Source organism: Erithacus rubecula (genome assembly GCF_903797595.1).
Source record: "Erithacus rubecula genome assembly, chromosome: 4".
Lineage (NCBI taxonomy): Eukaryota > Metazoa > Chordata > Aves > Passeriformes > Muscicapidae > Erithacus > Erithacus rubecula.
The window spans coordinates 33,944,352-33,961,031 of NC_136686.1; the positions used below are offsets into that span (position 1 = coordinate 33,944,352).

General features: G+C 50.4%; 2 protein-coding genes across 4 annotated transcripts; both read left to right on the forward strand.

Annotated features, from left to right (window-relative positions):
• The first annotated feature begins 342 nt into the window (after window positions 1-342).
• Window positions 343-7,470, forward strand: EIF3D (eukaryotic translation initiation factor 3 subunit D). Of its 2 annotated transcripts, none has more exons than XM_079303694.1 (14): window positions 343-665; window positions 946-991; window positions 1,372-1,508; window positions 1,606-1,691; window positions 2,164-2,236; window positions 2,376-2,491; window positions 2,657-2,789; window positions 3,341-3,488; window positions 3,723-3,853; window positions 4,301-4,386; window positions 4,586-4,715; window positions 5,184-5,326; window positions 6,078-6,358; window positions 7,313-7,470. In XM_079303694.1, the coding sequence occupies exons 1-14, from the start codon at window positions 543-545 to the stop codon at window positions 7,324-7,326; spliced, it is 1,647 nt and encodes a 548-aa protein (XP_079159820.1). In that variant the 5' UTR covers window positions 343-542; the 3' UTR covers window positions 7,327-7,470. The 2 variants fall into 2 exon arrangements, with proteins under 2 accessions (XP_079159820.1, XP_079159821.1); XM_079303695.1 differs by having other exon boundaries at window positions 444-665; window positions 2,379-2,491.
• A 100-nt stretch (window positions 7,471-7,570) lies between these two features.
• FOXRED2 (FAD dependent oxidoreductase domain containing 2) lies at window positions 7,571-16,325 on the forward strand. Of its 2 annotated transcripts, none has more exons than XM_079303692.1 (9): window positions 7,571-7,780; window positions 8,381-8,775; window positions 10,203-10,454; window positions 10,897-11,166; window positions 11,864-12,030; window positions 12,652-12,817; window positions 13,300-13,541; window positions 14,373-14,543; window positions 15,267-15,669. In XM_079303692.1, exons 1-9 carry the CDS (start codon window positions 7,586-7,588, stop codon window positions 15,530-15,532), a joined length of 2,124 nt encoding a protein of 707 aa, XP_079159818.1. In that variant the 5' UTR covers window positions 7,571-7,585; the 3' UTR covers window positions 15,533-15,669. The 2 variants fall into 2 exon arrangements, with proteins under 2 accessions (XP_079159818.1, XP_079159819.1); XM_079303693.1 differs by having other exon boundaries at window positions 7,615-7,780; window positions 8,230-8,775; window positions 15,267-16,325.
• Window positions 16,326-16,680: the final 355 nt, after the last annotated feature.

Consider the following 16,680-nt stretch of genomic DNA (forward strand, 5'->3'; position numbering starts at 1 on the left):
TGACATTTTGCGACAGCAGTGCCGCTTTACGGCGGCGCTGGCGGGCGGTTTTCCCGGGGGTTGGCGGCTCGGCGCTTTTACGACAGGGCGCTGCCGTCGCGCGGCGCTGACGCGGGAAGGGCGCGCCGGGGCTGCGCGCGGCCCTTTCCCCACCCGCCGCCGCCGCCGCCGCAGCCACTCCGGGATCCGCCGCTGGATCCGCCGCCATCGGGGCCGCGCCGGGGCCGCGCAGGTGAGGAAAGCGCTGGTGCCGGCCCAGAGCCGCTCGCCCGCCGCGCCGGCATCCTCCCGCGTGTACCGAGACCCCCCCGGCCCCGCCCCGCCGCTCCGGCCGGTTCCGGTGGGGCCGCGTCCCCGCCCCTCCCCGGCGCACGCAGCGCCCACCGGGACCCTTCCTTCCTCCCGGGCCTGCTTGGCGGAGGCGCGTTCCCTTCGAGTGGCCTGTGCTGAGGAAAGGCCTCAGGTCTCGGTGCCACACACCGTGCGGTAGCTGAGGGTCTGAGGTTTTTATTTCGTTTTTTCACCTTTAGAAAATTAAAAAAATGGCGAAGTTTGTGGCACCCGTGATCCAGGACAACCCGTCCGGCTGGGGTCCGTGTGCCGTGCCCGAGCAGTTCAAGGACATGCCTTACCAGCCCTTCAGCAAGGGAGACCGCCTGGGCAAGGTACCTGTGCCGGGCCCGGAGCCCTGGGTGCATTCCGGGCCTCCCCCGCCCTCTGCCTCCCGTGTTCGCTCTTGTTACCCTGGCTGCTCCTCCGGCACCCTTGGCAGTGCCTCCTGACACACTGAACACCTGGCAGGCACAGGTGGGAGGCAAAAGGATCAGACCTGGAGCATATGGCAGTGTTTGTTTCTGGTACTGAGAGTCCTGCATGTGCAGATAGAGGTGTGGAGGGGAAATGTTGTGTTAATACTTATTTTTGACTGTTTATGCTCATTCTTAGGTGGCCGATTGGACAGGAGCCACATACCAGGATAAAAGATATACAAGTACGTGTGCTGGCTGTTCCTGGGGTTTATTTTCTGCAAAGTTTTCTTCCAAGCGTCATTCCTGCTTTCATGTCTCACCCCCACCCTGTAATTACCTGCACACCTCAGCAAGACAGGCAGCTTACTTTAGGAAGCGTGCTTTGCTCTTGGGAGAGCTCTGTGGGGCTCTCCCTGTCCTTGGGGCTGTCTCTGGGTTTGTGTATTGCCTCACTACCTGGGCTCATAAGGGAGGTTTGAAGGGGAAGAAGACATGCAGGTGTAAGGCAGGAATCCCAGTTTAGACATCAGAATTAGGTGAAAGGAGCTGGGGAGAGAAAGGGGCAAAGCAGCAAGCTTTTTTCTTAGCACCTTGTTGCTGAGATGCTTTGTTTAATTTCCAGACAAGTACTCATCCCAGTTTGGTGGTGGAAGCCAATATGCCTATTTCCACGAGGAGGATGAGACCAGCTTCCAGCTGGTGGACACGGCCCGGACGCAGAAAACAGCGTACCAGAGGAACCGCATGAGGTTTGCACAGGTAACGTGTTGGGGAGGCAGGTCAGAGGGGAGCTTTGGCAGCACAGGATTCTTGCCCAGTTAAAATGTGTTTGTTTTTCCTTCCATCATTTCTGCAGAGGAACCTTCGGAGAGACAAGGACCGTCGGAACATGCTGCAGTTCAGCATGCAGACACTGCCAAAGAGTGCCAAGCAAAAGGAGAGGTGAGGCTGCAGAGACGAGCATACTGAGCTCGGGTTGGAGTGTGTGAACATACTGTTGATGAATTTATAAACTTAAGAGTAACAGAATCTGCTGGAGCAAACAGTCAGCAAAGAATTTCAGGATGTTTCAAGTCTGCTGGTGTCAATAGTACTTGAAAGCATAGATTTCAAATGGTTGCCTAATAATTTAGGAGAATTTTAAAATTGTATTTAGAAAGTAAAGGTGGCATTCAAAACATAATATCCTCTCTGAAAACTGCATTTCAGTCTTCAGGTAAAACTATTTAAAGAGCTGCTCAGATCAAAGAACACGCCTCAGACATCTTGATCAACAGATGGCTCAACAAATGTTTTAGCGGCTCAGTGCCTGAGAGCACTGCTCCTCTCTACTAGTTTGGAAGTGGAGGAATGGTTGTGGCACATGGGAATCAAGAACTTCTCTTCATGGCTTTTCTCACATTTGTCATTTTAGAGATCGTTTGCGCCTACAAAAGAAGTTTCAGAAGCAGTTTGGAGTGAGGCAGAAATGGGACCAGAAATCACAGGTAGACAAACTGATGAGCATTGTGCCCCCCCTCTGATGGTTAGGTTTTTCTCTGGCTGCACTCAGAGGGCAGCTCCTCTTGCACAAATCCTGATGTGTCTCCGTTTCTGTCTGTGCCTGTCCCGCCTCTGGCCGCGCAGCAGAAACCTCGCGACTCCTCTGTTGAAGTCCGCAGCGACTGGGAGGTGAAGGAGGAGATGGATTTCCCTCGGCTGATGAAAATGCGCTATCTGGAGGTGTCAGAGCCACAGGACATGTGAGTTCCTAAAATTTTTGGAAATCGGTAGCTCGAGGGTCTCCTGACTGGTACCAATGTTCTTATGGGGGTTCCAAAACCGGGGGGATGTAATGGAACCCTGTGTGGTTCATGGGTGGTGGTATCCATAGGAGGGGTATCCAGATGTCCCTCTTACCTTTGCAGAGAGTGCTGTGGAGCCCTGGAGTACTATGACAAAGCCTTTGACCGCATTACAACGAGGAACGAGAAGCTCCTGAGGAGCATCAAGCGCATCTTCCATACCGTCACCACTACGGATGACCCAGTTATCCGAAAGGTAGCCACCAGTTTGTGAAACTCAGTGTGTGCTGTTGGACACCAGCTGTCACCTTCAGACCTAAGGGCAAAAGCAAGAGGCATTTGCTGGTAGCTGTATTTTTCTGTGGAAGGCAGAGCTAGATTAATGCAGAGTTAGGAACAATGGCCAAGGGAAAGCTGTAATTCGGGAAGGGCAAGGAGATCAGTACTTAAGATGTGTTGGGAAGAAAACTTAAGTCAGAGACCAGATCCTTAGGGCCTTGCTTTTGGAGGTGAGGAAGGCTCAGATATTTTTCTCTTGTGACCTGATTGGCAATAAGAAACCATGCATTTTTTGAGAGAATTAACATTTTGTTTCTTACTTCCGCCTTGCGTGGGTGAGGGTGGGCCAGGATTGCTGGGTAGTACCTTATGCTTTTTCTGGCAGTAGATGTGGCACTTACCAGTTCAGCTTTCTCAGAACAGCAGAAGAAATCAGTGATCTGGTTTGCTAGTACTTCTTGTCCTGCCTGGGGAAGGGGTATCTGTTTTTATTGCTGAAACAGTTTTCTCTTCCTTCTGTATTCACAGCTGGCCAAGACACAAGGGAATGTGTTTGCCACAGATGCCATCCTGGCCACACTGATGAGCTGCACTCGCTCTGTCTATTCCTGGGACATCATTGTCCAGAGAGTTGGATCCAAGCTTTTCTTTGACAAGAGGGACAACTCAGATTTTGGTGAGGAAAAGTCCTGAAAGGAATTCTGTTGCAGTAGCTAAAGGGTCTAATTTTCTTCATGCTTGTTTGGGTGTCCACACTGAGTCCCCTGAACAAGTTGATAATTGCAGTACGTGTGATAGCTGTGTGGGGAATTTCAGTATTGATCTGCTCTGATGTGGGGCTAGAAACTCATTAAAGCTGACATAGTTACTCCCCTAGGTGTAACCACTTTCATCTGTTTTTTTTCCCCAGACCTCCTGACAGTGAGTGAAACAGCCAATGAACCACCACAGGAAGAGGGCAACTCCTTTAATTCTCCACGCAACCTGGCCATGGAAGCTACCTACATCAATCATAACTTCTCCCAGCAGTGTCTGAGGATGGTAAGGTGGAACAGTGATGAGTACTGGGGTCTGTGTTTCAGAGAGTCTCAAGAAGAGACTTCATTAAGGCTGCTTTAATACAGCACAGTAGCATTTTAATTGAAAGTCCTGTTATACCAGTGGTCTTTCAGTTTTGAAAGAGATGGGATTATTTCTGGTGAGCAGTGTGACTTTGTTGTAGAAAGGTTTTCACCCTGATTTCACAGAGAAGTCATCCTACTCCCATTGATGATGCAGACAGGCTTCTCAGTACACTTAATGAAGCCTAAGTGCCAATGCAAGTACTGCTTATAGTGCTGTGACTAATGTGGGCATGAGGCTTTCATCAGCTGTCTTAATGTTTTGGTGTTTCTATACATAAGGGAATCAGCTACTGTTGCTGCAAAAGAATATTTTTCCATTAGAGGAAATCTGTCTCCTAACATGCTCTGCTGTTTTCATCTGCAGGGAAAAGAGAAATACAAGTTTCCCAACCCAAACCCCTTTGTGGAAGATGACATGGATAAAAATGAAGTAGCCTCTGTTGCATACAGGTAAGTTGATATTTCTGATGCCCAGGTTTGGCAAGGGGGCAGGATGTCAATGTGATATGGAGGCAATATAGGTTGGGAGTGTTATTGATAGAAGCTTTACCTTGAGAGGGATTTATGGATGACCTCACAGTGAAAAGATAGAGGAGGAAGGGAAGAGAACGAAGGTCGGAAATAACCAGGTGGATTGTTTTATTGGCAGGTACCGAAGGTGGAAGCTGGGAGATGATATAGATCTCATTGTCCGCTGTGAACATGATGGAGTGATGACAGGAGCTAATGGAGAAGTGTCATTTATCAACATCAAAACACTGAATGAGTGGGATTCGAGGGTGAGGAAGAGCAGGATCCCCAAGCTAGCTCTAACTGCTTCACTGCTGCCTGACATGCCAGGTACAGCAGGGAAGATGAGACAAACATCTGGCGGTGTCCCCCGGGTGTTACATTCCACTAAGGAGTATAACTTGGGTGGACAAGCAGTGCTGATGGGATTCTCCCCTAAATGTTGTAGCTGGCTTAAACTCTCTTGTCCCTGAGTGTTCAGCACACTAGCAAGTCTTCTTATGGTTCTCTTTAGGGTAATTTGTGAGGGAAGAATTCTTTCTAAACAGTGCCACAAATGTTGAGCAATCCCAGCTGTTTGCATTTCTCCCTTCCCGGTGCAAGAGTTTGCCTTGTGGGCTGCAGTTCACATTCCCTCACGTGTAGGGTAGACAGCTTCCCTGTGTGATGACAAGATGGCTGAAGAGATGGCTGCTGCTGGCTTGTCAGGCTGACCCTGGTTCTGATTCTCCTCTCAGTATTGCAATGGGGTGGACTGGCGCCAGAAGCTGGACTCTCAGAGAGGGGCTGTCATTGCCACGGAGCTGAAGAACAACAGCTACAAACTGGCCCGCTGGACATGCTGCGCGCTGCTGGCTGGATCAGAGTATCTTAAACTCGGGTAAGGGGGGGCGGTTCACACCAGGTGTCTTACAGGTGCATTTTGCATTATTAAACTGCCTATATGTCTGAGTGAAGCATTTAAGTAATCCTAAAATCACCCAGTGTTTTCAGTGTCAGGAAGGGAAAGCTTGTGGTGAGTGCACCAGCCTTGGTGTAAGCTGCTTCCCCTCAGCATCCAGCTGTGACTGACCCCACACATGAGGGACAAGTGGGCTCTTTGCAGTGATCACCAACAAAGGAAATAAATACAGGGACTATGGTGCCTGTCAGGAATCTGCCTGAGATCCTCAGTGCCCTGTTACTGAGAAATTAGGTGGTGGGGGGAGATACAGCCCCTGCATTTTTTAAATTATCGTCTTAAAATCAGTTGCCTACTGTAGGTAATGAATAAGAGGCTTTTGCTAAATAAGTTGTAGTGGTTCTGCAACCCTCAGTTCCATCCACAGACATGGAACTGATACTCTTCCATCTTTTTCATTCCAAACTCCCAGCTAATCGTGCTATTGCTTAATTTTATCTGTGGGGCTAATTCTTTATCTTTTGTACCTCTCTATCCAATTTGGGGATTTCCAGGTGCTTTGCAGATTGACACTTTGTAGCCAGGAGATCCTCTTAGCTTTCAGTGTTGGAGTATTAGGATTTTCCAGCCCAGAAAACAAAAACAAGATGATCACGCAGCTCATCTTGCTGGTGTTTTGCTGTCTGGGCATAATCTCTGATGCCCCTCTGGTTACTTCTTGCCCCCCTAGGTACGTGTCCCGTTACCACGTGAAGGACTCTGCCCGCCATGTGATCCTGGGCACGCAGCAGTTCAAGCCAAATGAGTTTGCCAGCCAGATTAATCTGAGCATAGAGAACGCCTGGGGCATCCTGCGATGCGTCATTGATATCTGCATGAAGCTGGATGAGGGCAAGTACCTCATCCTCAAGGACCCCAACAAGCAGGTGATCCGCATCTACAGTTTGCCTGATGGCACCTTCAGCTCTGATGAAGATGAGGAGGATGAGGAGGAAGAAGAGGAAGAGGAAGGTTTGTGGCATACCCAGTGCTTTATGCTTTTAAGTGATGTACTAGTCTGGATGAAAATTGTTGATGTAAAGAGCCAGATCTGACCAGTGCAATGGCAGGAGAGGAATGAGGCTGGAGAATGTGTGGTCCCAAGGATGGGACTCTGTTGAAAAGGTGACATTGGAAATACTCAGCTGGAAGAAAAACAGCGCAGAGTTGGAAATGCAGATGTTGTGCTTCTGTACAGATATTTGAGGAGGACTGATTTTAGCGAGTTGGGGAAGGTCCCAGATCCAGACCACTGTCTAGCATAACAAAGCCTGCCAAGAAGCCTTTCATTCAGTGGCTCCAAGGTCTGCAGGAGTGAGTGGGTGCTGATTTCTGTTGGTAGTGGGATTTTTTTTTTGAGTGCAGTTTTAGAAATTGCAGTGACTGTAAGGTGATGGAGTGCAATTGAGGGAATGCGGTGAAGGCTTTTCTGAAGTGACTCTTGAAGCTGGCTGGTCAGGATGTGAGTTTTGGAGGATCAGTGATGCCCAGTGGACAAACGCTACCTTCACTTTTTTGCCTAAAACCATCTTTATCCCTGACATGAGATCAGTGTGCTCTGCTGACAGTGGGAAACCATTTATCCTAGACTCTTGCTTCTGTGAGAAAAAATATCTCCCAGCTTATTTTTAGGCTGTAAGCTTTGCCTGACTGCTCTGGATTTTATTATGGAAATGTTAGTTGGGTTGCTGCGTAATTTGCTCAGGAATGTAAATTGTGTATGAGGAGTGTGTGGTCTTGGCTCATGGGCAGGTTTGTTGAGAAGCTGGGGGGAGGCAAGGAGACAGTTGGAGGTGGGATAAATCTCTCGAAGTGGCAGCCTTGGTTTTTTGTGTTTCTTGTGGCATTTCCTTGACAGCGAGGGTTTAATTTTGGGGTTTTCTTTTCCCCAGCGGCATTAACTTCATTTCTGTCTCTCTTTTTCAGAGGAAGAGAGCTGAACCCTGCAACCAGCACCGACAGGCTGCAGTGCCCAGGCAGCCCCGGTTCTCCGGGGACAGGCTGTGGCTGCACCTTCGGCCCGGCTGTGCTGCACATCGATCATAAATGGGGGGAAAGCGGAATAAAGTTGATTTGGGCGAGTGCCGGCGCTGTTTGTGTGTGTGTGCCTGGTTCGGGTGCCCCCCGCGGTCACGGCTCCGTCCCGCGCCTGCCCCTTTAAGCGCCGCCCGCCCCCGGACACGTGGTGCGCGCGCCGCCATGGTGCCCGCGGCGGTGGCGGCGTCACGTGACGCGGGGAGCGCACCGCCCCCCTCGCTCGCCCCCGCAGCGGGCGGGAGGCAGCGCCGTGCCCGCCCCGCCCCGCCCTGCCCGGGCGGCGCGGGAAGGAGGGGGGAGCGGAGCGGGAAGAGCCCGGAGCGGGAGGAGCGGCGCGGCGGGAGCTCCATGCTGCAGGTGCGGGTTCCGGGCGGCCGGCGGCGGCCCCGCGCGTCACGTGCGTCGCGCCTCGTGCGCCGTTGGGCGGGGGCGGGGGCATCGGGGCCGGGACCGTATTGGCGGGGGAGTGAGACAGCGCGGGGCACCCCATCTCCCATTGGCTGGGGGGCTTGCGCCGCCCGTCCCCCATTGGCTGGTGGGGCGCCCGAGTCCACAGGTGCTGCCCCACCTTGCCACCTGTGTGTGCTGTGGGCGGGGAGCGCTGTGCGCCCATTGGCTGGAGGGCTCGGGACCCCTGCTGTTATTGGCTGGCAGGAAGCAGGGCCCCGCCCCAACACCCCACTCTCTGTGGGGCCGTCATGGTGGCCGGGTCTGGGCGGCAGCGGGCGAGGACTGGTGGGGTTGGGGGGCTCCTGTGGGGAGGCTGCAGCCCCTGGGGTGACGCCTCCCGGCCCTCTTCCCTTCAGGGCCGGCTGTGCCAGCCCCGCCATGGCCCCGGCGGTCTGCGGGACGCTCCTGGGGCTGGCCCTGTACGCCGGCAGCCTGTGCGCCGTGAGTGGTGCCGCGTTCCTCTACCACGACTACTGTGTGATCGGGGCCGGCCCCGCGGGCTTGCAGGCGGCCTATTTCCTCCAGAGAGCCGGCCGGGACTACATCGTCTTCGAGCGGAGCCATGCTCCCGGCAGCTTCTTCGCGCTCTACCCTCGGCACCGCAAACTCATCAGCATCAACAAGCAGTACACGGGCAAGTCCAACAGCGAGTTCAACCTGCGGCACGACTGGAATTCGCTCCTCAGCCACGACCGGCGCCTGCTCTTCCGACGCTACTCTCGTGACTTCTTCCCCAACGCTGACGCCATGGTGCGCTACCTGGAGGACTTTGCTTCGCTGCTGAAGCTGCAGGTTCAGTACAACACGGCCATCATCCATGTGACGTTGGAGAAGAATGAGCAGGCCTGGAACGGCCATTACTTTATCCTGACTGACCAAGACAGGAAGAACTACAAGTGCAGGTAATGGGCTTGACGCGCAGTTCAGAGCTTTGCCCTGTTGAAGTGTGAATATCTCCAAGGACAGAGATTTCACAGCCTCCTAGAGCCTAAATCACCATTAGAGGCAGAAAACGTTTTTAGGGGTTGGTAGGTGGATGGGTGCAATAACTGCTCCTGGGAAGGCATTGCCTTTCACGAGCAGTGTTTTGCTTTGGGCAGCTGAGGAATTCGGGAGCACAGACACAAATTGGCTGTGATGGCCGTCACTGTGTCATCTGTCCTTGATAGGTCTGCTTGAAATCACTTTTGTTTTATCACTAGATAGTTACTGTCTGTGAAAAAAATAACTCAGTTGTACACACAGCCAGCACTGCCATTAGCACAAACTGGATTGAGTCAGTGTGATGACATCTTGCTCCCATATTCCCACATGTGCTCAGGGGTGTGTCCCAGACAAGTGAAGCCCTTGGCTGGCACAGAGCTGGAACACAGGGAAGCAAGGAAAGTGGGGGTTTTTTGGGGGAGGGGCAAAGACTGTGAGAAATAAACCTCAAATCTGCTGGTCACTGAATTCCCCTTCCACTCATCCTATTTACGTGTGTGTATATCCTGTACTGCCACTGAGCGCCGTTCCTAAAAACCTCGAAGTTACTCGTAGGAACATACGGAGTGTATTTCTCACCTCTCCTGAAACCTCAGCTCTACGACAGCAGGTCGTGCTGGCTGTCACTTGCCGGTGTGCTGCTGGCAGGCTCCGAGGGGACAGAAGGCAATCCCGGACACCCACGTACCGTGAGCGACTTGCTCTGGGGATGCTGTGTAAGCAAGGCTGGGACAGCAGGCAGTGCTGCTTGCCTCAGCTGCCTCGTGTTTCCATCTAAGCCACCAGAACTTCCTCAAGAATCAAGTAAAAGCTCTTATGGAGTGATATAAAAAGATCACTGCAGTTATTTTTGGTGTTAACAATTAGTGATGTTGCTAACATGTTTTTATGACTGGGAGCTACATTTCAAAATATCAAAACAATTTCCTGTCTGTCTTAAAAATGACTTCTGCTCTACCAAATGTCAACTCAAGTTTTGAATTTAAGTCGTTTTTATTCAGTGTGTAATCAACCTGTGAAGCTATATTATATATACTGTCGATGAGTTCATATGAGTAGAAGTTGCTTTCATGAATAGGCGAGGGAGATGCATATGTACAACACCCACACTGACTATTGCTATATATAAGTGTTCCTAGTTGTCCTGAGGATAGGGAAGAGAGGAGCAGGTCAGTAGTTGAAGCTAGGTAGTTTTCTTTTGAAACCATAACCTGTGCAGCTGATCTGGTGTCACTGTGGGGGTCACATTGCAGCCACCTTCCACAGTGTGAGAAGGAAGAAATGAGGAGATGGAGCCCCTTTCCTGAAATTCCTGCATTTCCAAGTGCTGTCCCTCTTTTTGCAGCTGTTTGTTGGTTGCTGCTGGGACATGGGTTCCCAATGTGGTAAACTTTCCTGGCTCAGAGTACGTCGAGGGTTACGAGACTGTGTCCATCAACCCGGAGGACTTTGCTGGCCAGACCGTGTTGATCTTGGGCCGAGGGAACTCGGCCTTTGAGACAGCAGAGAACATCCTGGGTGTCACAAACTTCATCCACATGGTGAGCCGGTCCCGCGTGCGCCTCTCCTGGGCCACCCACTACGTTGGGGATCTGAGGTAAGAACCACTCCTATTCCTGTTTCTAACCAGCTGGAGTACAGACAGGGAGAATCACTTCTTTCCCAGGTGACAGGCTGGATTGGTGAGGTGGTCACACCTGAGGGGAAATACAGGGCCTTCTATAAAAGTCCTTGGTTTAAAGCAATCCAGGATGCAGTTGCTGAACACAGAGGCTTGGTGAGAGCTTTTTAGGATCTGTCTGAAATAGAAACAAGTCTTTAAAATGTACTGGCTTTCAAGTTATTCCCTTGCTTCCAGTCACAGAGAAAAGAGGTTGGCTACATGCTGCAAGGACAGTGAAGCTGTGTTTCCTGGACTGTTCCTGTGAGCCCTGAGGCTCTGGGGATAAACGCTTGCACTGAAGAGGAGTTGGGATGCCTGATAAATGATCCCATTTTCAGCAGCTAAGACAGAACCTCCCGTCTTGTATTTTCCATAGAGCAATTAACAATGGCCTGCTGGACACCTACCAGCTGAAATCTCTGGATGGGCTTCTGGAAGGCGACCTAGAAGATCTGGCCATTGTTAAGAACAAAAAGGGAAAGCTGCACATCACACTGCGGTTCTACTTGGAGAACAGGAACATCAGCGCGGGCATCGACTCCATCACACTCCCTCAGGATGAACTGGACAATTTTGCCACCCGTGCACCTTACGACCGTGTCATCCGCTGCCTGGGCTGGAAGTTTGACTTCTCTATCTATAACAGGTGAGGGAGAACCAGGATCTCCATGAAAGAAGGTGTTTAGGCTGAAGGGCCTGAGTAGGGAGGAAAGGGAAGAGCGGGTCTTTTCCTGGCAGCCTTGTTTGGACATCTGTGCTCTGAGCTGATTGGTGCTGCACAGTCCTTTGTTTATCCTGCAGGTAAGGCTGTTTCCCAGGGGGAATGTGTGTTACTGCCCTCTGACCAACAGGCTCTAAGGCTGTTCAGATGGCAGCAATGGGGCTTGAGTGACACAGAAAAGATTGTACCTTTAGAACTCAACATCCTGACCTCCTAGATCACATGGACAAGGCTAGCAGTGTTTCTGGGGTTTTTGGAACTGAGGATGATAAAGGTGCAGATTGCTATGAAAAGATTTTTTCTGGGGAGAAAAAATTCCCTGAGGGTGCAATCTTCATTCCACCTTGGTACATCCTGCAGTTGAAAATTATACTGCTAACTTCACTGTGTTCAAAAAATTCATTGGTAATGGCTCAGCTGAGGTTAAGATCTTGTCCAGGACTATATCGAGATGAACAGCCTTATCTTTCAAAGATCCTCATTTTAGCAGTCAATGCCACTGAAGGCAGCAGGGTATGAAGCAGAACCTTGCAGTGGCTGCAATATAATGTCTATCAGAAACCCTTTTTATTTTTCTACTCCTATCCTTCCTGATAGTCTGCTCTTTTCTTTTGCATATCAGATCCCTGAGAATGATGCCAGGAAAAGGGAATATTAAGAAGTATCCTCAAATCAAACCCAGCTATGAGTCTAGAGGCACTCGGGGGCTCTTTGTTCTTGGCACTGCTAGCCATTCAGTTGACTTCAGGAAATCTGCTGGGGGCTTCATCCATGGATTCCGGTATACAAGTGAGTACTGGGGTGTACAGAAAGAGCAGAGGTGGAGATCATTCCTCCCTTCAAAGGAACAATCCATAGCTTACTGCTGGAAAGAGATTGCCCTTAGTCTTGTTCTGGCAATAAGGGCAAAACACAGCTGCAGCTGCATCATCTGAAGTGGAGGAGCAGTGACTTGGGGTCATATATGAAGTTTTTGGTTGTCTGTCTTTGTTTTGTCTTGTGTCTCTCTTCCCTGCTGTCTGTTATTTATGTAACACAATAGATTTCTTCCTGCCAGACACTCTGCCTCGTGACAGGCTGTGGGTGAGAGGTCTGTGCTGTGGAGTTAAAACCCAGCAGCTATGGGCAGAGAATCTCCTTCTTTATGTGTGTGTGCCCATCCTTATCATTAAAGGACTGCTGACAAGTAATGAAATATCCCCAAGGACCCCCCTCCCCCACCACTCAGCATCCCATCAGCTTTCCGAGGGCATCTCTGCTGCGGTTACTAGCGATTGGGGCGGGAGATCCTGAGCATGGAGGAGCTATAAAGGTTGTTTATTGAGTCCTGCTGCAGCACAGGGATTGGATTTCTTAAAGCATGAGCTTGGGTTGTTAAATAAGCTGTCTTTGTTTCTCTCCATGTCTTAGCTCGGGCAGTCCATCGCCTATTGGAAAACCGTCACCATGGTGTCCCCTGGCCATCCACAGTCTACCCTATTACACAGCTGACCAATTCCATCATCAAGAGGGTGAACGAGGCCTCAGGCCTCTACCAGATGTTCAGTGTCCTGGCTGACATCATACTGCTGAGAGAGTGAGTGAGTAATTACTCCCAGCATTGTGCTCCATAATTTCATTTCTTTCTCTTTACTATTGCTTCCCATGTTGCCACCACACAGGTTGCACTGTTCCTGCCTAAGGATGTTACCATCCCATAGGCAGCCACCCCAAACCCGTACCACTACTGCAACTGGTGCCCAATTGTGCAGACTGTTTCTCCCTCTTAAAGAGCTGAAATGGTCCAGACCTTCCCTATAGGCTCAGAGGTGTAGTACTTTTTACTGACCCCAGGGAAAAACATTGTGAGCAGTGCTACTGTAGAGAGAATCCCATAATTGAGGAAAACAATCTGGAGCCTGTATAAGCTCTGCATCAAGTCTTGCTCAGATCTGTAATAACCAAACAAAATTACTATCTGATGACGTTTTGGCTTTAGCCTTGACCAGCTGAGGGTGGGTTGGATCCCAGCTGGCTTCCTCTGGTGGAAAATTCTGATGGTGTGTTTACAATTCACAGGAATGCCACAGCATTTGAATACCTGGAAGAGTACCCTACTGGAATCCTGGCCGAGCTGGAAATGCAAACGGGAAGAAAGGCTCAAAGTGGGCTCTTTGTCATCATCATGGAGTATGGGAGGAACTTCTCTGGGGCTGACAAGGATGTCTTCTACTACAACCGTGCTGTGGGAGAGGCACAGCATGCCTGGCAGTCTAATTTTTTACACCCTGTTATTTACTATTACAAACGCCTTCCGACAGGTAAGCTTTCCTGCTAATTATGTGGCACAAGCAAAACAAAGAGGGATAAAGATAAATCAAAGCCAAAGTGGGGGTGGTTCCTGAAAGCACCATTTCCCCTTCCTGTGAGACACCCCCCACCACTGTATGAGCTGAATGGGAAGCTGAGAGTTGGCAAGAAAGTTCCATTGGTAAGACTGATAAAGGGAATGGGGGGGTTGTGCCAGAGACGTTACATTTCAAAATAGGAACAAACAGGGATGCTGGAAATTTCCCCATGGCCAACAAGAGGAACAGTTCTTCCCTTTGGCTGGCACCCTGTATTTTGCAGAGCCTGACAGATGAGGCTGTTGTTGTTTGGCCATCTTGCTGCCGAGAGAAAGCTGCTCTCTGGCAGGCCCAGGTCCGAGAGGTCACACAGACATAGAGGCAGCCAAAGGCAAGGGTTTCAAGAGGAGTGCTGTATCCAGCAGCAAACAGGCTCAGAGTAGACTTCCTTGGGAAATGAGTGTGTAGAAATCTTCATCTTCAGAAACCTAAGGTCAGGATCCAACTCGCTTTCACAGAAATAAGCATGATGGGTAGCAGCATTAAGTGCAGCTTAGCCCATCTGGCAGTCTCTGCTCAGGGGAACAGGAGTGAAATGACAGGAATGCTAAGGGCAGAGACAGAGGGCAGCTGTGCAGTGGCAGGGCTGTTGAGGACAGATCTAGCAGAGGGGATTGCAAATGAAAGTAATGGATTAAAAGGTCAGAACAAAAGCGGAAACAGCTGTCACAGCTGCTCTCCACTCCCCAACTCTTTTTAATGCCATTTTGCTTCTAAGAGGCTCCCTTAATGTTCCATTGGCAGAGCGTGAGATGAGACTCCGTCCCCCAGACTGGCCTCTGCCCCGGCCAGATGCCATCCATCACATTGTGGAGGACTTTCTGACAGACTGGACAGCCCCGAACGCTCACATCCTGCCGCTGAGGCGCTTTTTGGAGAACTGCCTCGGCACCGACCTGCGCAATTTCTTTGCAGGTAATTTGTGCACAGGGTCGAAGTGGCAGGAAGAGGAGGAGGAATGTGAGGAACAAGTGACAGGAGTGATCTCCTCTGCAAATAGCTGAGATCTCCCTGTGGTGAGCTGCTTGTCTCACTGTCAGTCACACCTCCTCAATGCACTCACCAGATGGTACAAAGTGCTGTTCTGTGTGTATGTTCCCAGAGTCCTTGCTCTTGTTCACCATTAGAAAAAGACTGGCCCAGGCATGCCAGGATTTAGAGGAAGGCATATAAGGTTAGGTTCAATCCTTTTTCTAGCTGCTTTCCTTTCTTCTTCATTAACATTCTTTGTGCCGCTGTGTACTAGATGTTATGTACTGGTGATTGGATTGCTTTCCCATGGGAAATGGGGGTGCTCTGATGTCAGAAGTCAAGAGCCTCAGCTGTCTCCCTTCCTTGTCTTAAGACTGGTGTGGGACCTTCCTGCAGGAAGCCCATGTAGCACAAAGAAGATGTCAGATGGATGCAAGCTCAAATCTACCTCCTTTTTCTCTTAGTGTGCAGACTGGGGATCCCTCTCTGCATCTCCTGAGCTCTGCAGAATTAAGTCAATTACTGTGCTGCTACCCAGGGCAGGGTACTGGGTGGGAAAGTCATCTTCCCTCATCCTCTCTGCCTTTTGTTTTGAACAAGTCCCTGATAGTTTCTGGGAGCATTTTCCTACAGGGTATCTCTAATTTTTGATCCTTTCCCCTGCAGAGTCGTGTTTCCTGTTTGCCTTCACCCGTCAGAAGCTGCCTCCCTCCTGCCAGCAGGGTTACATGACAATGCAGGGACTGGTGGGGAGCCAGGAGCTCCGGCAGCACGCGGTACAGGCTGGGCTGCTCCAGGATTACACTCACACAGACTTTTTGGGTGACAGACCCCCGGACAGCCATGATGGGTCACAGGAGCAGCTGATGAGAGATCAAGGGATACCAGTTCGTCCTCTGCAGCATCTTGTTAATGCCAAGGATGAGCTTTAACCTTTCCTGCTTCACACTGAGATCCATAGGTGCTTTTGTGACAGTACTGTAACAGAGATCCACAGCAGGATTCTGCCCTTTCCACTGTCCCTTTTCCATCCCCGTGCCTCCCACTGACCGTGAGTTGCCAAAGACCTGCTCAGATCTTGCTGTTACAAAGAGGACCAACATCTCTGAAGGACTGAGTGGGGGACCAAAATCCAGTGTTGCTGAGGTTCCCATGTTGTCCTTGCAGAGTTCAGAGCTGCCTGAAGATGGTGTCTGTGTTTATCTCACTGACCAATCTCTGCAGTGACATACAGAGGCCACAGAATTGAGTGCAGGAATGCCTGGGAAACTTCAGATGTCATGTCCCCCATCAGAGGTGACCTGCTCACAGCCAGTGCCACTTGTCTGGTCCCTGGATGCTGTACGCTGTGCATACTTGAAGACTTGTTTCTGCGTTCAATGCTGAAGTGGTACTTCAGGCAAACTTCCTGGTGTTTTTCCTGCATTTGAGTTAGGGCAATTGTGTAGCTTGAGTGGGGAAAGATGATTTTCTTAGTTACTGTATAGGTCAGATAATTTATAATTTCCCAGAGAACACTACAGGGGACTTTGCTCCACAACAGATAAGTGGCTTGCTTGGAATGCTTGGGACACAGAGACTTACACTGAGTTTGGCTCTGCTGTCCTCATGTTTTTCTTCTCCCACACCAAGCAGCCTAGAACGTTAGCCTGTCTTTTATAAAGCATGACAAATATTTCTCCTATTTGCACTATGTCCCATCAAGAAAATTTGATGTTGTTAAAATGCTCCTTAAAATGTCTCTGTTTTATTCTGCTCCTAAAGGGGGAGTCCTGAATGGAGTGACAGGGAGGCTGTCTGCACTTTACTGCTTCCTCTGTGAGCCATGTATGCTTGCCTGTCACCTCCCTGTGGACTCCTCCCATGGGCCTGGAGTTGCAAAGCAAGAGCAGTTTCGAGCTTGACCTCATCATGTCCCTGTGATTTCTAGGAAATAGAGGAGGGGTGACAGGGAACAGGCTTTTATCTTCACATGTTTTCCAGCCTTTTAGCTTCTTGAAAAATACACGCTATTGCTTCCAAACTCAGGTGGAGTGGTACTTTGCATGTACCTAAAGCTCTCCCAGTCCTTTGAATTCAG